A 21,222-nucleotide genomic window follows, 5' to 3' on the forward strand; every position below is an offset into this window, starting at 1 on the left:
TCACTTGATTAAAAATTAAATCACATAAATTAAATTAGTTCTTGGGGAACCTGACAACGCTAATTAAATCAGTCAGAATTTAAGTCTAGCCTCCTAAAATGATGAGAAGCAATTATCTAGGATAACAATTAAGATTTGGAGAAACCTCAGTTTGAATGCCAGATCTGGATAAGGGTTACAAACCCAAGTGTGACACCTACATGTGCACTTTGTGTGCCTGACCTTGGGAAGGTTATTAAACCTCTTTACCCTTAGTTTCTTAGTCTGTAAAATGGAGATAATGAATTTTGTGAGAATAAAATAAGGTAGCATATGAAAAGTTCTGAGTCTGACACTCAGGAAGTATTTAATTAAATGTTAATACTAAAAAAAAAAAAAAAGAAAAAAAAAGAAAAAGTTACCTTGCATTTTCCATTGCATTAGAGGATGAAACTAGCTTCTCCTCCAATACTGTTACTTTCTTTCTTAGCTTAGCCTCTCTATCTTCTGCAGCCAAAACTTCACGGGTGTAAGAATCTTCTGATTCTAAAAGATGGTTACGCAATCTCTCTAGCTCCTGGTTTAAGCGTAATTCTTTGTCACGTAAATGTTGAACCTAGGTAGAGGACATTTCTTTTATTTTTCTTCCATAAAATGCTCCCCCTTTCCCCTCCTACAAGCCACTCTGTTATCAAATCTTTCCCCATTATTGAAGTGTATTAATTGTATACTAATTTCTCATACTGCAAGATATATTTATGCTAAGAAAAAAGGCTCCTGAAATCATCTTGAATATTCATTTGGAAGGTTTACTTTGTAAGATCTCATTCCCTGTGGCGATAATGGAAAATGGAATTGTACAAAGTACTAGGCTTTTTGTGACAGGCCACTTTTTCAGTAAATCTCATTTTTTTCATACTTTGTGGGTAGGAAATTTTTCTTATATCCAAGATATGCCACCTTTTTCTTTTCTTGAGGTATAATTTAATTTCAGGTATGAAACATAATGATTAGATCATGGTTTTTGCTTGAAAACTGAAACAGAATGCACTTTGGGAGATCAAAATCCTACTAAAGCGCATCAGAGTAAGACTAAGAAAAAATCACCTAAGAGAAATTCATGTTAATTGATAATCTTTATAGTTTTCTTATTTAAGAGTTATTAGACTTAAGTGTTTGAATCACTATTTCTTTAAAGTGAAAGTATACCTCATTCTGTACAGCCGTGTTTTCCATTTGTTTCTGTTTCAGGGCCAACATGACTTGATCTCTCTCCTGCTGAAAGATAACTGTCTTCTCCTGCATTGACTTAACTGCGTTTAAAAGTTGATTTAACTCCCCAGTCTTGCCCTTTTGGAAAGAAATAACTTTAGCTTTAAAGAAAAACACATTTTAAAAAAGACATTTCTTCATTAAATAATTTAAAAATTCAGTTAACTATGTCAAGGTCATCCAAAACAAGGAAAGTCTGAGAAACCATCACAGTCTAAAGGAGCCTAAAGAGACATGACAACTAACTATAATGTATCCTGGATGGGACATGGAACAAGAAAAGGACATTTGCTAAAAAATTAAGAAAATTCAAATAAACTATTAATGTATCTACAAAGGTTCATTAGTTGTTGCCAATGTACCACAGTAACATAAGATGTTAATAAAAATAAGGGAAACAGAGTGTGAGGTATGTGGGAATGCTGTACTATCTTTCCAACTTTTCTAATAATCTGAAACTATTCTTAAAGAAAAAGTTTATTTAAAATGCTTTAAAAAGAACTCAAAAGACACAATCTCTTCGAATTTACCCTACACAACAAAGCATACACAAACCCCCAAATCACCCAAAAGTATGTGTGTGTGTGTGTGTGTGTGTGTGTGTGTGTGTGTGTGTGTCTGTGTGTGTGTCTATTCATCAGGCATATGCAACTGTTGTTAGGGAAAGTAATTGTGGAGTTGCTGGCACAGGAGAAAAAGGGAAGTCATTTCACATGCACAACCTATTTTATAAGAACATTTTGGCAACAATTTAACAAAAGCAACTCTGGAATGTTATCTTGCTAAGACTGTTAGGAAAATTTATTCCTGAATGCCTTCCATACAAGAACAATATATTAAAGACGGCAGGAAAAAAAAAGATAACCTTTCATTGCAGAAGTAGGGCCATGAATTTAAGATGATAGCTAGAATTCTAAAAAGCACAAAAAAATGTCAGACTGTTTACAGCCAATTCTTTTCTCTGTTTGAAAAGTGCCTATCGTCTGAATCTATTTATAGATTGGTATCATTCTTACATTTTCATGTAAACTTTCCATTTCTTTAAGAATATATAACACGTCCCCCAGGACAAATCATTGAAACCAAAACATAAAACCATCTGTTCCTTTTATCTCAACACCCCCTCCTGGAAAAGAAGGCCAATATTTTCCGAACAGTTTTTCAGTTCAACATTTTTTTCATATTAGAGAAATGCTTGACAATTAAAGAGCTGAAGATCTCCTGTTGAGAACACTCCTGTCTCCCTAAAGAAAAATGTTGTTACATTCAAAATAAAGGTATTCTTCAATTATATAGAGTATTATAAGAAATCAATTAGTTTATGCTAATTACCCTCAAGTAATACAGTACTTAAGTACAACTTAACTAACTTAGGAAAGCTTCCTGAAAGGTAGGTGAGCCTTAATTAAATGTGTACACTTTGGATCTATAAATGTCAATGAAATAGAATTAGACTGTACAAGATGCTAAAACTACAATAGGTAAAAACATATAAAAAGAATACTCTATTGTCCTCCTCTCCTCCATTATACTCTTACAAGCCCTAAGATGCTACACCCAATTCTGGCTAGTGAGCAATAGAAAGCTTCTACCCTCTACCAGTCTTTTTCATACTGAACATAGATCAGTACCATAAGAAGCTGAGAAGCTATTCCTGAAAGGAGGAGCACAAGCCAATACATCAGTGTACCGATTTAATCAGATGACAAAGAAGGGGAAAATGAGGCAAGACTTTTCTTATCAAGTGAAAACTACATCAAGCATTCACAAACTTTAATCCGAGACTCTTAAAAGAGAATTTAATTGGCGAAAGAAGTTAAATCATTTTGTATCTTGTGCCCGGCAGCATGTAAACACTCAAGAAGCAGTTGCTGAATATTCCATTGTTCTGCCTCATTTCTTTGCTAAATTTCCACCACTTTCTAGTGGTATAGAAATAAGAGTAAAAAGGCACTACATCAAAAAAGCCCATAGCTTTGATCACAGCATGATGTATTGGGTCTTCAATACATTCTTATCAAAATCTAATATCAACTGAATGTAAACATTTAAATATATCAAAACTACTGACACTTTTAACCAATACAACCTTCCTTTTTATGGGTGAATAAACAAACCAATAAAGTCAAAACACACCCAAAGTCACACAATGACACAACTGAGATTAGAATATTTATTGAGTCTACTTATGTGAAAAGTACCATTCATAGCTAACGCTTTTCAAATACCAGGCTGTGAATGATTCATAAAAATCAATTTAATGGGTCATCCAGCACTTCCTTTTTTTAAGAGAGCATCACATGTAGTAAGGGTAATTTCTGATTCCTGAAACTTTTGTTTCAGTTTTACACACACACACACACAAGTGCTTATTGTGTCACAATGTAAAATGTATTTCGTACTTCAGAGCATTGTCAAAGATGTAGCATGTATTTCACAGAGCTTCCCTTTGTATAAAAGAACCTCTAAAACCAGCACTTACTGAAATAAGCCTAAAATGTGATTAAACTGCAGTAACCTCAAAGTTCTTATATCACATTTCTATTTTCTAAAGAAAAACATTAACTGCTTCTAAACTTTTTCTACTTAGACAGTAAAAAAAAATTAATCTAGAACTAAAAATATTTGGAAATATCTAGTAATTTGGGGGAGAAACTTGCAGATGCCTCTGAGGAAAATTTATTTTGAATTAATCACAATACCTTGAAATAAATATTTCTAAAAGAACAAATGCATCTTCCCCTTCAAAGAACACCAATAAAGTAGCACACTAAAAAATCTCCTCCACCCCAAACTTCCCTCCACAACATGCCATCCAGAACATACCTGCTCTTTTTCTTTCAGTAGATGCTCGAAAGCCAGAGCCTTCTCCTTCAATGAATGGCATTCAAACTCTTTTTCTCGAAGCATCATAGAAAACTTCATATTAGTCTCCTGTAATGCTTGATATTCTGTTTCCTTTTCCCTGGATGTTTCTATTATTCTTTCATTTTCCCCTTTTAGTTTACAAATGTCCATTTCTAAGATTAATGTTCTCTCCTTCAGGTTTGTTACTGCCTGCCTCAAAAGTTCATTTTCATTCACCTTGTTAGTGAAATTTTCATTCAAAGAAAGTAACTGATCACTTTTGGCTTTGATTAAGAGGTCTTTTTCCTTAAGTGACATTTGTAAGATATCTTGTTTCTCCTTGAGCTGCTTAATTTCTGAATCAGTTTGTTCGTGTTCTTTTCTTTCTAGCTCCGAGGAAGCAGCAATCGAATCAGACAATCTGTGATTATTTTCCTGGAGAGTTCTAATTGTTGCATCTTTTTCCTGCAGTGATTTTCTTAGCTCTTCTATTTCTTGTTTAGAAGACTCACTCAATACATCAGACTTAATTGTTCTAAGAGACTCTGCTGACTGGGAAGTAACCGACGATCCAGAAGAGAGCTGAGGTGAAATAATATCAAGTTTTCCTAAAAGAAGATCTTTGGTATTGCAAAGCTGCCCTATGCTGTGCTGAACTTGTGCTAATTCCTGCCCAAAATTTTTGAGTTTGGTTTCATTCTGCTCATAACTTTGGATCAGGCCAGTATAGTTCACTTGCAATTTAGAGTTGTTATCACTGTCAACCAGAACTTGTGCCTGAAGCTGATGAAGCTCCTCCTGCAGCTGGGCTGACTCGTGTTGCATATTTTGTACTGTAGTCATTACCTGCTGTTTCCACTCTTCCATTTTCTTTACTTGTTGTTTTAACTTATCGCGTTCCTGTAGAAGCTCCTCGAACTGATTACTATTAACACCTCCAACCTCATTTTCAGTGTTGGATGTTTGTAAAACTGTCAATAAGGTCTGACATTTCTGACTTAATGCATCTATTTCAATGTCTTTTTCTCGAATGATACGTGATAAATTCTGAATAGTTTCTCTAAACATATCTTGGCCACTACTTTCAAACCTTGTGGACAATTTTTTATTTTCATCTTGCAGCTTATTGAGAGCTGCTTCTTTTGCAGCAACTATATCCATCATCTTGTGATATTCTGTTTTTAGATGGCTATTTTCCCTAGTCTTCTCACTCAAAACAGCTAGTACCTGTTCTCGTTCCATAGCATAGGCCTGCAGCTGCTGTTGAAGGTAAACAACATCCTGGGGGTAGGAAGCTGTAGAAATTCGAGCATGAAGAGCTTGTATCTCCAAATCTTTCTGCTGGATAATCTGAGTTAGTTTACCAACCTCATCTCTGGAAAGCTGATCAATCTGTTTAGTTAGAGATATATTCTTTTCATTCAGAAGTTTAATCTCCAATTCTCGTTCTTTTATTCCTTTTACTAATCTTTCGGTTTCAGCTTTAGATAAATCATGCTTTTCACTTCCATTTTCTATATTAAGGCCCTGAACTTTTGTTTCTTGAAAAATAACACAATTCTCTGTTTGAACGTCCTGTCTTTCTTCATGCAACTGGGTTTTGATTTGTTCAATTGTTTTTTGCAAATTCTTAATTTCCTCATCTTTCTCTAAAAAGAGCTGGGTGTGTGTGGCGTTCATTTGCTCATGCTGGTATCTAAACTCATCCATTTCCTTCTTCTGCTCCTGTAAAGACTGAAGCAGCTGTATTTTACTCTGGTTTTGATCTTCAATTATCTTTTGATGATGTTTTATTTCCTCTTTAAGATTATCCTTTAATATATTCAGCTGATTCACCTCAGATTCTAGCTCTGTAATACTATCAAGGGTTTTAGGCTCAGCCACAGGTGCAGCTCGACTCTGCTGTTCCCTGAGTCGTTCCAACTCTTCTTTCAGATGATTGTTTTCTTCTTTCATGGATCCAAGACTTCTGTCTTTTTCCTCTATGGTTTGCCTTAAAATTTCATTTTTTCTTAAGGCCTGAGTATATTTATCTAATTCCTCCTGAAGCTCTGAACTTCTTTCTTTAAGTTTTTCAATAAAAATTTCGTTCTCATTTACAAGCTGGGTCAATTGCTTCTGCTCTTCTAAGCTAGATGACAAAATTTTCTTAGTTTCCTTATGATCAGTATCCATCTGCTTGATATTCTTTTTGAGTTCTGCTATTTCAAAGTCTTTCTCTTGATTGAGTTTAATTAAATGTTCATGGTCCAGCTGTAAAGCAGAGATACTCAAATTACGTGCATTGGACAGTTCTTCCATGGTTTGCTCATACTTGTTTGCTTCTTCCAACAGCCTCCTTTCAGCCCGACACAATTCTGCATCTAACTGTTCTTTCTCGATTTTTAGAGCCTCCACAATAGCGTTTTTTTCCTGAGAAATCTGATTGTTACCAGCAATAGACTCTTCCAACTGATGTCTTACATTTTCACATGCTAAATTCAACTTTTCATTTTCCATTTTGAGATCAAAAGCAACTTTCTTTAAATTTTCATTGAGCTGTTCTATTTCTGAAAGATTTTGCCTTAAGTTCCTGACTTCGGCTTCCCTTTCTTTAAGTAAGTCATCCTTAAAATTACTGTTAGAGTCTCGATTAAGAAGAGACTGCGTTATTAACTCATCCCTGACTCTAGAAAGCTCCTCCTCCTTTTGTTTAATATGTTCCTGAAGTTCAAAGTTCTCCTTCTGGATGTTTAAATTTTTTGTGTGCAATTTATTTAGCTGATCTACTAAATCTGCTACTTTATCCTCAAGCTTCTGCTTGGTTAAATGTAAATCACTTACTACCAGTTCACTTTGAATTAACTTTTCTTTCTGCACATCTAACTCTTTAGTAATGTTCATTTTATCATTTTCAAGTTGATGAACTCTCTTTTTTTCATCATTTAGATCTTTTTTTAGTTTACTGATGACATTATCTCCCTCGTTTTCTTGTTTTGATAGCTGATCTTTGATCAAAATCATGTGCTGAAAGAAAAATTAATTTGCATGGTAACTTTAAAACATTCTCTCATTTTAGTACCTAAAGGAAACTTTATAAAATGTCACACATAATAGAAGAATAATCCTCAGACATTTCTAATCCTTCTAATTTTGTTGGGAACTTTAAAAAAATTCCCAACAAAATTATTTACTAATTATCTTACAGCAAATCTATTTAATTGTTTTAGAGATTAGAACTTAAAAGCAAAGAAGATAAATGATATATGTTATATCATATATATAAACGATAAGTGATATTTTCAACTCTTAAACACTGAAGCAGGGAGACAACAAGCTACAGCCCATGGGCCGAATCACACCTGCACCTGTTTTTGTAAGTAAATTCTTATTGGCACAGAGCCAGGCTCGTTCATTTACATATGACAACAGCAGAGCTGAGTAGCTGCAACTGCAACTACATGGCCTGCAAAACCAAAGATATTTACTATCTAACACTTTACAAAAAAAGTTTGCCAACCTCTACAACTTGAGCATCAATTAACTAAAATATTGATTAAATCACTGAAATTAAATCACGCCAGTTTTGCTTATTAATCCAGTGTTCAGTCTACTGAGTAGAACATGCTGCTGCACTGTCTTTAATATATCATAAAATATAATTTAATAAAATATATTGTTACCTTTGTAGCCTCTTGGTTCTGTTTATCCAATTCTTCTAACTCAGCTATTAGTATTTCCTTTTCAGTAATGCTCTGATTGAGTTCTTGTTCCTTTGCCTCCAAATTACGTCTTAAATCACATAATTCTGAATCCAAATCCATGTCCCTTGCAGCTGTACTTTTAATTACTTCATATTCATTGTTCAGTTTTGAAAGTGATATTTGCAGTTCTTCCTTAAATGAAAAAAGGGAAACAAAACAACACATACTATCAACTGGAAGAAGAGACACCAAAAGATTAAAAATATACATATATAAGCAAAACTTGGGAATGTATTTTTAGATGCTCTGTGTTGGAAACATTATTGAATAATACCTCAGCACTAATACATAAAATTCAACAAGCCACAGCCTTCATTCATGTACAATTTTATTTGCAGCTTCAAGCAAAACATTTCTATAGTCCTAGACAAGATGCAACAACTGTTAAGTTTGTCCTCTACCTCCAACTTCTTTACACAAAAACTTTCCCATTTGAGAGCCTTCCCACTCCCACTCCCACTCCCACTCCCACTCTCACTGCTGCTTCCCTTCCGTCTCCTCCTTCCCCCCAACACACATACTTTTCAAAAGGTCCGGAGCCTTCCAGCTCCCTTCACTTCCATCCCTAACGTCCCTAACGTCACCACCAACAGCCCCAGGCAAAAATGTAAACTATCGATATTCATTCGCTCTGAAGTTTGTCCTCTCTAATTAGAAAATAAAAGGCTTCTTTTCCCTCATAAAAGTAATTTCCCTTGTAACTGGCTTCTGTCAGAACATGAAACCTTTTCTTGACCCAAGAAAGAACCCTCCTTTCCTTCCTTTACCTTCTAACCTAAGCACAGAGTAGGTTCCCCTCTCTAACCTAACATTGCTAAAGATACACCTGTATGTGATTTTTTAAAGCACATTTTATGTTCTGTTCTATTTGTATTTAATGCTTTTCCTCCAAAATCCCAGACATGGGACAGTTCTCTATGCTTCAACATTACTTCAACCTCTGAATATGATGTTTGTGATAAACCCTCTATCACTGTAAAGACATCTTTCATTGACAGAGATTTTTAAAAGCAAACTTCTATGGAATCTATTTTAAAGTAAATAAGAACCTCAAATTTTCATAAGTAGTCTAACATATACCTTACAAAAGAGACCAATGAAAACTGTATTAGAACATCTGCCTTACAATTCTCATTCCCTTCCAATTCAAAAGTTTATTCTGAACCGCAACTGAAAGATGGAAATATCATTCTCTTATGCCTTTCTAGAGTTATCTGTTCAATTAAGAGAACCACAGGGACTTCCCTGGTGACGCAGTGGTTAAGACTCCACGCTCCCAATGCAGTGGGCCCAGCTTCGATCCCTGGTCAGGAAACTAGATCCCACATGCATGCCGCAACTAAGAGTTCACATGCCACAACTAAGGAGCCCGCCTGCCGCAACTAAGACCTGGCACAACCAAATAAATAAATAAATATTTTTTTAAAATTAAAAAAAAAAGAGAACCACAAAAGAGACTTCCCTGGTGGTCCACTGGTTAAGACTCTGCGCTCCCTCTGCAGGGGGTGCAAGTTCGATCAGGGAACTAAGATCCCACATGCCGTGGAGTGTGGCCAAAAATAAACAAACAAACAATAAATAAATTAAATAAAATTCTAAGAAGAGAACCACAAAATTTTTTGTCATGTGGATCTTAAGAATACACATGACCAGGACTTCCCTGGTGGCGTTAGTGGTTAAGAATCCGTCTGCCAATACAGGGGACACGGGTTCGATCCCTGATCCGGGAAGACCCCACATGCCACGGAGCAACTAAGCCCGTGCACCACAACTACTGAGCCTGCGCTCTTGAGCCTGCAAGCCACAACTACTGAGCCCAAGAGTCACAACTACTGAAGCCTGAGCACCTACAGCCCGTGCTCCGCAACAAGAGAAGCCACCGCAATGAGAAGCCTGCACATGGCAACCAAGAGTAGCCCCCACTCGCCACGACTAGAGAAAGCCCGTGCACAGCAACAAAGACCCAACGCAGGCAAATACATAAATAAATAAATAAAATAAAATATTAAAAAAAAAAAAAGAATGCACATGACCTTGCAGGTATTTTTGGCATTCTTAACCAGTGAGCAGACCCATAGCAGACACAATTCAAGCAAGAGTTGCAGTGGATTACCTAACATCAAAAGAAAGGAGAAACAGCTAATCGGGAATAGCTACAGAATCCAAAATTATCATGAGGAGGTTACAGGCCCTATCAGAATACATGCAGAGATTTGCAAACTACAAAATACACTTAGACCAGTTAGAGAAAGGAATAACTGAATGAGCTGAATGCAATGGAAGCAGAAAAGAACAGAGGAAACATGTATAATATAGTAATTAAAAAATGACTGGAAGACACTACCGGCATTTAGTGGGTAGAAAAAGTGGGGGCAAGGAACCTACAATGCAGAGTACACAACTAAGAATTCTCCCACCTGAATGCCAATAGTGCCCCTCTGAGAAACACTGCCTATATACTAATGTGCAAGGATACTGAAAATATAATATTAAGGTATGTATGAACAGTATATATAGTATGCTAATATTTGTATTTTTTTAAAGATATTTATATATATAAAATCATATATGCATAGATATAGTCTGGAAAGATACACAAGAAACTGGCAAGCAAGAACACCTCTGAGGAAGAGACCAACCAACAGAAGTGTGAAGGATACTATATTTGTACTGTCTGAAGTTTTTCAGGATGTATTACTGAATATATACATCAGGAAATATGTGTTACTTTTTTAAAAATTAAGATTTTAAATTGAGTTGAGACACTGACCTGTAATAATAATAAACAATACCAGCTTACAACTGTTCTATATTTAAGAAGCTGCCTTAACCAAGGACTTACCCCCCAAGTGGTACAAACATAAAAATACCTTTCCCCATTTCCAACATTGCATTACAGAATCTTATTCCATCCTTGCTACCAGTATACATATTTCTACCACTGAGAATGTCCCTCTTTACCTCTCACCATTAAGAAATTCCTGTCCACCACACCAGACATATTCGGGAGCATATAAGTAGTGTATAGTTACTATAGTATGCCACTCCAGACTCCCGACCCACCTGTGTATGTTGCTGCTGACAGGACCTCATCTGAAACCAAAACAGAGCCTTTACCTATCTTTTCTGCTCATATCTGTATGCTTACTGGCTTATCTTTAAACGTAAACCCTAGCCAGCCTCTCATACTCTGAACCTTGCCCAAGTACTTCAACCTGGCCTGACCAGCATCAATGAGATCAGCTTTATCCTCAGGACTCTCAAGAACTAAATACTCCATTTTGATATAAACTGGCCCTTAGCTATGACCTACAATTTTAATTCTGCCCCCATATTTATTGCACCCACCTTTTCTTGATTCAGTAATGAATTCTCTTTTTCTAAAACTTGGACATGCATTTTAAGTTTCAGATTGTCTTCGGCAAGATTGTTATCCTATAAAAATGTTAAAACACTGTGTTTTCAAATAACAAGAAATTTAAAGTTTACAAAAAAGCAGGCAAGCTATACAATTGTGCATTTCTACTCTTCAGTGATATATAAAAATTATAAGCATAAAACACTGGACCATCTAAAACCAGTCATTTTATAGACATTCTTAAAGAGGATTTCTTTACTATATTTGAAAAAATATGTAAATACATTTACAAAATAACTTGTAATCATTAAAAAAAAAAAAAAAGAAACTCCTTGAATTCTTTAAGGGAAATCAAAATGCATTCCTCACTTTGGTAGAGGATCTGCTTCCACTGTCTACACATATATATCATTTGTTAAATTAATCTTCAAAGAAATATACTTGCATTTTTCAATTATGTACTTTTAAAATTATGTCAATTTATGATGTAAAAAGTTTCTGTTACTAATCAGCAAACATAAAATTACTAAGATGAAAGTTCCTTGGATAAGTTCACATGAATTGTAAAAACACAAAGTAAGTAATTATAAATAATCAAAATCCTTTTTCTTGGTAAACCGAGAAAGCTTGGTAAAAGCTTTCTCTCTTAAAAATTAGTTTACCTGGTTTAAATTACTCAGTCTCTTTATTTCATTTTCAGCATCTGTAAAAACAACAATGGATCTGACATTAAAATTCTTTAAAATAACTTAATAATTATCTCCTATACTAAATTCACAAATGAAATCCAATTAAAATGTTATTTATAAGCATAATTAGCAAGCCCTAACAGTGAAATGTATTTTTGCTATTTTGTATTTCTATTTTGACTATACCAAATAAGTCATAATATAAATGTCAGTCAGAAACTATGTTAAAATCCAATTCTATGGACTAGTATAAGAAAGAATTTATAACTGTATTCTGGATGAGTCATAAGTTATTGCCTGGATAAAAACATTAACAATTTCAAAATGAGTTGATTAGTCTGTGTAGCAGGAAATAGTATAAGGACTAAAATTAGAAAAATGAAAAAACAATGTATAGTTATACCACAATAATAAAATAATCTCTCAATTTTCTAAAATGACTTAGACATGACTACTAATAAAAAGACCATTCAATCTGGTATTAGAGATAGATCCACAAATAGAAGTAGTTCTAGAAGAAGAACACAAAGACAAAATACCATGAGTTCAGCTGAAGTACTTCATTCAATGTTCATTCAAGAAATATTGAGCATTTACTATGATGAGTTGCTAAACAAGATGGAAAAATTTAGTCCATGCTTGCTCTCAAGAAGCTTACAATTTAGAGGGGAAGATAAAAAAGGAAACACATGAGAACAGTACAGTGTGATACAGGGAGCACAGGTGCTACCAGAGCAAAAGGGCCAAACAACTCATCCAGACTGGGAGGGCCAGGGGAGTGGGGTGAATGGGGTCAGGGAAGCAGCAGCGCTAGGTACCTCCCGGTGGATGCAACACCTCTATTGAATCTTAATATACTAAGAGTTAGTGGGGAAAAAAAACAGAGACACTCCACACAGAAAAAGCAACAAATGCAAAGGCAACAGAGCTTAGAGACAACATTGCTGGCTTTAAGGAGCTATAGAGAAAGTTCAACATGGCTAAAGCTTAGAATGTTAGGAAAATGGGAAGAGTTGAAACTGCAGAGGTAGACAGAGACCAGATCATGAAAGACACCATATGTCCAACTAAGATGTTTAGACTGTATCCTGAAGTTCACAGGGAACCACAAAGTACTAAAATCAGAAAAGTGACCTGCTTTACATTTCTGAAAAATCATTCTGGCTGCAGAAAGAAAACATATTGATTGAAGAAGGAATCATGGACACCAGAGAATAATAGGTAACACTTTTATAATGCTTATTATGGGCTAGACACTGTTCTAGAGAGAACTTTGCAGCTAGTAACTCATAAAATCCTTACTACAACCATGAATGAGATAGTATTATTATCCCAACCATAGAGATGAAAAACCCAAAGTATAGGGATGTTAATTAACTGTCCAAGGTCAGTTAGTTAGTGATGGAGCTGGATTCCAACCTAGTCATGTTCTTAACCACTATGCTATTCTGCTCTACTAAGAGACTGCTATAGTTAAACAGGCAAAAAGAAATTATAATTGGCTGAATTTATTCAGTGGCAGTGGAAATGGAGAAAAGGGGAAGGACTAGGGCAGCAGGTTTGTTTTTAAAGCAAATAAACTCATATGGATCACCCAATATATTAAGTAAATAAATTTATTTTGAGAAGAACAGAGCTACTCTGAAGTCAAATGACAAAGTCGTCCAGAACCCCACCACACAGCCTTCCCTTTGTCTTCATGGCAGTCCCAAGACTGAGGCACCTATGAGAAACCCTAGAGCTCCTCTGGGACACAATCCTGAAATAGCACTGAGCCAGAGAGAAGTCAAGGAAATAGAACCTATAGGACTTGCAAGGTGATAACTTCAAGTTTTCTGTTTTGGGAGAGTGGTAAATGCTACCGATCACCAAGGTAGGGAAAGGAAGAGGGGAGGAAGAGGATCACTCTACTTTGAGCCTAACTCTAAATTTACTCCAGGTCAGGAGCTCCCGATAAACAACTAAGTAAGGAACACAGAAGGGGCAGGCAGGGGGTATCACAAGCACATAAGGGCTAGAAACCTCTAGAGCAGGAATGAGTTCATAAAGTGAGAGTTCATATTGTGAGAAGAGGACAGAGTGAAAAATAAAATGCATCTTTTCAGTGGAAGAGCTCCCATTATGTTTTCCTGGCATAAATAAATACTGGTGTTTGGCCTATTTCATTCAATATTTATTTTTTGTAACCTAGAACTCTGGTGCGGTAACTAAATATCATCTTGAGCATAATAAGTGGTGGAAGACCTATGGCTCTTATTATTCTTAGGTCTGCTTAGATACAGATCATTTTGAAAGGTAATATAGACTTTTGAAGAAGATAGGCTGCATTCTCTAACTGGAGGGTCTGGGCCCTAATGAGTTACAGGAAGTATTTGGTAACCTCCTCTCAACAAATGTTTACATAAACATTTCTCAGAAATCTACATGGTCTCCTAAGTCAATGAGTTCCATGTAAATACTTAAAGGATGAAGAAGGGAGGCTGAAAGAAACCTAGCCAATCCTTAACCCTTTGTAGTAGAAATATCCTATTTGTGATCTATTAATTATGGCACTGAATCCAAAGCAAGCAATTCTATTCAAATTCCACACAGTCATTTCCATTGATACTTCATTTCCATAAAGTGTTCAATTATTCAAGTGTTTGTCTCTGAAAACAACTAGTATGAAATGAAACACCAATCAGAAATAAGTTCCAAACATTTTATACCAGACAGTGCTTGTTGCAATCTGAACACTTCTTCTTCAACTGAAGAACTGTGTGGAAGAATTCTTTCCTTTTCTGTCACAGTATCACTTTGCTTTGCAGCGTAAGGCTGCAATTTACTACATTCCAGTTTCAAGCTTTCACATTCTTCAAGTAACTGTCTGTTTTCCACACTTAGTCGTTCTTGGTCCTTCTTCAAAACACCTCTGTCATTTTCTGCAGAAGATAATTTTTTATTTATGCCTTTTATTTTATCCTCAAGTTCTTCAATTTTTTTTGTAGACTCTACTTTTTCAGCTTGTAGAACTTGAATAGTTGTTTGCATCTCATGGATTTTAGAGTGATCAGTTACTGCAATTCCTGAGCCACCTAGAACATAAACATAAAATCAGGGACACATCAAATGTCAAGTACCAAGAGACAAATAGCCTGCTATATACAACTAAAGATTTAATAAAATTCAGAACTTGGAAGGCTTAAAAAAAAAAGCTAAAATAACAGTGAGGTAATACTACTCATTAGAATGTCCAAAATCCGAACACTAACACCACCAAATGCTGGTAAGGAGGTGGAGCAACAGGAACTCTCATTCACCGCTGGTGAGAATGCAAACCGATACAGCCAGTTTGGAAGAGTTTAATGATTTCTTTCAAAACTAACAAATATGATACTCTTATCATATGATCCAGCAATCATACTCCTTAATATTTACCCAAAGGAGCGGAAAACTTAAATCCACACAAAAACCTGAACAAGAATGTTTATAGCAGCTTTATTCATAATTGCCAAAACTTGGAAACAACTGAGATGTCCTTCAGTAGGTGAATGGATAAAAAAACTGTGGCACATCCAAACAATGGAATATTATTCAGCGCTTAAAAAGAAATGAGCTATCAAGCCATGAAAAAACATGGAGGAAGTGTACACCTGAAACTTATATAATATTGTACATCAACTACACCTCAATAGGGACTTCCCTGGTGGTCCAGTGGGTAAGACTCCACGCTCCTAATGCAGGAAGCCCAGGTTCGATCCCTGGTTGGGGAACTAGATCCTGCATGCATGCTGCAACTAAGAAGCCGGCATGCCGCAACTAAGGAGTCCACATGCTGCAACAAAGATCCCGTGTGTGCAACTAAGCCAAAATAAATAAATATTTAAAAAAAAAAAAACTACACCTCAATAAAAAATAAATTTAAAAAAAAACATGGAGGAAACTTGAATGCATATTACTAAGTGAAAGAAGTCCATCTGAAAAGGCTACACACTATATGGTTCCAACTATATGACAATTTTGGAAAAGGCAAAACAATGAAGATAATAAAAAGATCAGTGGTTTTAAGGGTGGGATGGGGGGAATGAATAGGCAGAGCACAGAGGATATTTTAGGGCAGTGAAAATACTCTGTATGATATTATGATGATATACATTCGTCCAAATCCATAGAATGTACAACACTAAACGTAAACTCTGAGATAAATATGGACTTTGGGTGACTATGATGTGCCTTGGTAAAAAATGTACTATTCTGATGAATGACGTAGATAGTGGGGGAGGCTATGCATGTGCGGGAATGGGATATAAGGGAGATCTCTGTACCTCCTCAATTTTGTTATAAATTTAAAACTGCTCTAAAAAAATAAAGTCTTTTTTAAAAAAAAGTTAAATTACCGTAATACACAAAGCATTTTTAAATAAATAGTTAAGGAAAGATATTATTTGAATCAAATACTAAAAAGCCTTTGTATCTGAGTTTGAAATAAAGTGAAAACACACCAAACAATGCAAAGAAATCTCTGTATTATAACTATTTACCACAAAGGTAAAAGGCCTTTTCCATTTTTGCAGAATCTTGACAATAGTGGTGCCGCTGTAAATTTCTGGCAGATGAGCAGAACCAGTCATTTACTCATTCCTTAGAACTTAGACCAAGTTTACATCAGCTAAGTCTATCATTTAATTATGTCATTTAATACACTAAACTAACAAAATTAATAACCTTCTTGTAACAGATCTTCCAGTTCTTCAATCCGTTCTTCATAGTCACTTAATTCTTCTCGATGCCGACGAGTTATTTCTGTCAATTTCTGTTGATGTGCATTCTGCAATACTGACATTTCATGTTGATGGTTGTCAATTTCCTGACTTCGGTTTTGTTTAAGTTCCTTTAAAAAAAAAACAAAGTTAACCACATTTAAAATAAATGAATTTAACTAAACTATTTCATTGTTGTCCAAAAGTCCATATTATTAAAAATAATTCTCTGAACATGCTCAGGCTGAAAAAATTTAAATACAGGCCCCAAATGTGGACAATTCTAAAAGACCCCACCCTTTCCTTTCTTGGGCCTTAAAAGCAGTTTTTCTACTTTTGATGAGGGAACACCAGCAAGAAACAACTGAAACAAAATGCAAGCAAAAATATCTTTTTCTCTTTAGTATCTGTGACCATGAACTTCTCCTGCTAATGACATATTCCACCAATATCAGTGTCCACCTTCTGGCCAATCTGTTCCTGTTGTCCTATTATACCTAACTTTTTGCTCAGTCTTTCCTTCTCTCAGTCTTGATAGGACCCCTAAACTGTCAACCAAGGTGTCTCGCTACCCAAGTTGAGACCACTATCTCTCTCCTAGGAACCTGGATATTCAGCTGCGTCTTTCAAAGAGGGAAATTGGTTAGACCAGAAGCATTATAATAGCTGCACCCTGGAGAGCCTATCCACTGTGTCCCACTACCTAGATCTCTGATGCTGGTCTAATTTCTACCCTTCCTGAGGCCAAAATGCTCAACTTTTCCTTCAATCCTGTGGACAGAGTATCCTGGCTCCTTCTAATAAATCCTCTTATGCTTTACTTAGCCAGAGATGGTTTTTGTTGGTTGTAGCCAAGAATCCTAATCAACAAATCAGCTTCTATTTCCTGAGAAGACAAGTAAAGTTATTCTTTAGTCCTACGCACTTACTTATGTACCAGTACTTGACAAGGAAGTTTACATTTAAACCTCAAAAACAATCCTACAAGAGAGGATTTTTTTCCCCAATATTTTTAATGCATAAATACATTTTTACACAAATCATATTGTATATATCATCCTATATTTTTACTTAAGATATGAACGCTTTCTTATTTAATATTAATCAACATCACTTTTAACAGCTTTTAAGACTTTGTATACATTCATGATGGTTTCTGAAGCATACATTTCCAGGTAGAATTTTAAAGTCAAAAGGCAATGTTTAAGGCTTCTGGTATTGATTGCCACAGACAGCATCTATTCACATCTCACCAGCAGCAATAGAGTCCCAATTTCCCTGAATCTTTGTTAGTTTTATGAGGGAAAAAAAGTGCCATCTCAACTCTTGCTTTAATATACATTTTTAATTCTAGCAAGGCTAATATTTACTGTCCATTGGCATTTATTCTTTTGTGATTTGCCTATTTAAGTACTACTTTTTTCTATTGGGACTTTTTCATGCGGAGACAGTACAGAGTAGTGGCTCCCCAGACGCATTCTGGATTCCTATTGCCTGGGTTTAAAGTCTGACCTCACCACTTTGTATCTACATGACCTTGAGTAAGCCATGACCTCAAGCCTTCATTTCTTCATCTGCAAAATATGGGCTGTCTGAGAAGTAATACATATATACAAAGCCCTTTGCAAGTACCTATTATGTTTCTTACCAATATATGTAAGAACCCTCTATATAAAGAATATTATGATATCTACTTCACTGATGATAAACAGAAGCTTGTAAAAGTTAAGTAACTCGCCCAAAGCAGCACAGCTGGTAACTAGTACAGCCAGGATTCAAAGCCAGGTCTGAATGAGGAACCCATCCACACTGGTATTGTAATAACAATAAAACCAAAAACTAAAAAAATTCTATACATGACAATAATTTACATACTAAAAACAATTCACTGCCCTGCTAAGTATATGTAACTGAGACTTCTCTTGAAGGAAATAATTGACACAAACTAGCAAAATTCCACCATGAAGGGAAAATAACTGTTTACAATAAATAATATTAACATTGTATTTTGTCAGTATCCTTTAACCCTAACCCTTGAAATTTCAGTGACCCTAGAATTGTTTTAATAAAGACTGTTTTACGAGATACAATAGAAGATACTTATGAAATATAAACTACCTAATAAATAAATATTCAAAACCAAATGATTTTGGAAAGAGAGATATTATTATATACTTAAGGTGCCATAAAGAATAGAGAAGATATAAAAACAGCAAAAAAAAGTGAATATCATAATCTATAAAATACTTTTATAACTGAGCCTTTTATTAATTTAGGCTTATACATTTTTTTAAAAATTTACTTATTTAATTTATTTATTTTTGGTTGTGTTGGGTCTTTGTTGCTGCACGTGGGCTTTCTCTAGTTGTGGCGAGCGGGAGCTACTCTTTGTTGAGGTGCGCGGGCTTCTCATTGCAGTGGCTTCTCTTATTGCGGAGCACGGGCTCTAGGCGCGTGGGCTTCAGTAGTTGTGGCTCGAGGGCTCTAGAGCCCAGGCTCAGTAGTTGTGGCACACAGGCTTAGCTGCTCCGTGGCACGTGGGATCTTCCCAGACCAGGGCCTGAACCTGTGTCCCCTGCATTGGCAGGCAGATTCCTAACCACTGCACAACCAGGGAAGCCCCTAGGCTTACACTTTTAATAAACAAATTTTAGATGTATAACAGCCATTGTTCCAACAATCCACCTTACCTTAATGATATTCTGTAGTTTGCAGATTTCACTTTGATCAGAGCTATCTGATCCTTGTGCTTTAGAAGTCTAGATCAGAAAAACACAATTAGAAAATAATTGTACTGATTTTCTTACAAAAGAGAAAGTCAGAAACTAACTTTATTAGAAGATACGTTTTTTAAAAAAGGGGCATTTGCACAGGGAATACAGCCAATATTTTATAATAACTTTAAACAGAATGTAATCTATAAAAATACTGAATCACTGTGTTGTACACCTGAAACTAGTATAAAGCAACTATACTTCAATTAAAAAAAATTTAAAAAACAAATGTAAGTAAGAAAAAATGCGGGGCATTTATTTCCCAGACAAATTCTTATTAAAGAATGCCAAGCACCTTTTAAAGAACCTAGTCCAATAGTGAGTAATACACAATAAATACAAGATACCATTCAAGAGTTTGTTAACTAATTAGGGAAGACAATACTTTTACAAAATAAGAAGGAAAACACCAAAGAATATTTTTCTTGGCTCAACAAAATGTAAATCTGATGATAGTCAAGCAGCTTTCTAAAAGGTTAATTTCTAAAATGGAAAGTTACCCAATATTAATGCTAAGATTAATATTAACATTGCTAATAATGCTAATATTAATATATTGGCTTTTGCATGATTTTCTTCTCATTCAAAGCTGTATGTTGCTCATTTATCTTTATTAACATTTACTATAGCATGTTAAGGAACCAAAAGCTGCTCTCTGGATAAAAGAAGGAATACAGTACATTGGAAAGAACATAGGATTTGAAGTCGAAAGATGTGTGTTTGAAGCACAACTTAATCACTGTGACAGTGGATGTTATTACTTAAATTTTTACTTTGCTCATCTGCAAAACAGAGGTAATAAATACCTCTCATAGTTATTAAAGATACTATATTAGATTAGTATATATGGAAACATCTTGTAAAGTATGATACAAATATTAATTTTTATTATGCTTTACTAGAAAATTAAGTCCCCTGAAAGGTGCCAATTATACCTTTTTCACTGTAACATCCCAGTACAGGTCTGTCATATAGTAGGCATTCAAGATATGCTAAAGGAAATATACCAAATCTTTTCCACATGAAATCTTACCTAGGCAACGTTTCTTAAAATGTGTTCCTCAGATCATCAGAATCACCTGGGTACTTATTTGTTTGACTATATTTTTCAGCATCCTACAATAGGCTACAAAATACTAATCTCTAATCTCTTAAGGTAGGACAGGGGACCTACAATATTACCAAGTTCCTCAGGTTATTCTTACACATACAAAGTTTAAGAACTACCATCTTTCCGAGATAAGATGGACAAACAGATCATCTTCTCTTAAGGTTTATTTTGGGTACTGGGAATGTCTAGCAACTTGGGAAGCAAGGAGATCATTTTAATTGGGAGGATTTCTCCTTTACACAACAAGATTACACTCACAAAAAGATAGAAAATAACTCTTTACTTATATACTTTATTTTTTTCCACACTGATGGAATAAAGTCTATAAGAACAATGTTCCAGTTTATTTCAGGTCTCGTGTGTATTGGCAACCTCAGTAATATATAAAATCTGATAAAGAAGATAAAAAAGGGATCCTTGGAAGAAAGTTTACAGCCCAAAATAGGAAGGACTTAATTTCTATTCTAATGTGTGAGAAACAACACATAATAGTTTATGTGTTTTATAATACCAATTATCAGATTTTTCATTTTACATATAATTAATGCAAAGAAGAACCTCAGACAACATCTAAGCACGTAGTTTCAAATCTGGTGCCTTGGTTCCACCAGAGAAGTCTCAGGGACTCCAGGGGAAGAGGTGCTGGTTCAACCACAGCAACTCCATTTTTGTCTCCTTTAAGTGCTGGACTTGTAGCTTTTAATTTTATT

The 21,222-nt window shown here is 35.2% G+C and overlaps 1 protein-coding gene across 4 annotated transcripts in view; it reads right to left on the minus strand.

Moving 5' to 3' along the window:
• Positions 1 to 21,222, minus strand: part of TRIP11 (thyroid hormone receptor interactor 11) — a 63,550-nt gene that overhangs the window by 28,864 nt on the left and 13,464 nt on the right. For 3 of the 4 annotated variants that reach the window (XM_061181185.1, XM_061181184.1, XM_061181186.1), the window contains 9 exons: positions 19,318 to 19,386; positions 16,593 to 16,758; positions 14,597 to 14,962; positions 11,862 to 11,902; positions 11,190 to 11,276; positions 7,761 to 7,973; positions 4,078 to 7,104; positions 1,189 to 1,329; positions 402 to 595 (listed from right to left, as the gene is read on the minus strand). In XM_061181185.1, coding sequence (XP_061037168.1) covers positions 402 to 595; positions 1,189 to 1,329; positions 4,078 to 7,104; positions 7,761 to 7,973; positions 11,190 to 11,276; positions 11,862 to 11,902; positions 14,597 to 14,962; positions 16,593 to 16,758; positions 19,318 to 19,386 — 4,304 coding nt within the window. The remainder of the gene's footprint in view (positions 1 to 401; positions 596 to 1,188; positions 1,330 to 4,077; positions 7,105 to 7,760; positions 7,974 to 11,189; positions 11,277 to 11,861; positions 11,903 to 14,596; positions 14,963 to 16,592; positions 16,759 to 19,317; positions 19,387 to 21,222) is intronic. The other variant, XM_061181187.1, reaches the window with a different exon arrangement.

This window comes from Eubalaena glacialis, chromosome 2, assembly GCF_028564815.1.
Source record: "Eubalaena glacialis isolate mEubGla1 chromosome 2, mEubGla1.1.hap2.+ XY, whole genome shotgun sequence".
NCBI lineage: Eukaryota > Metazoa > Chordata > Mammalia > Artiodactyla > Balaenidae > Eubalaena > Eubalaena glacialis.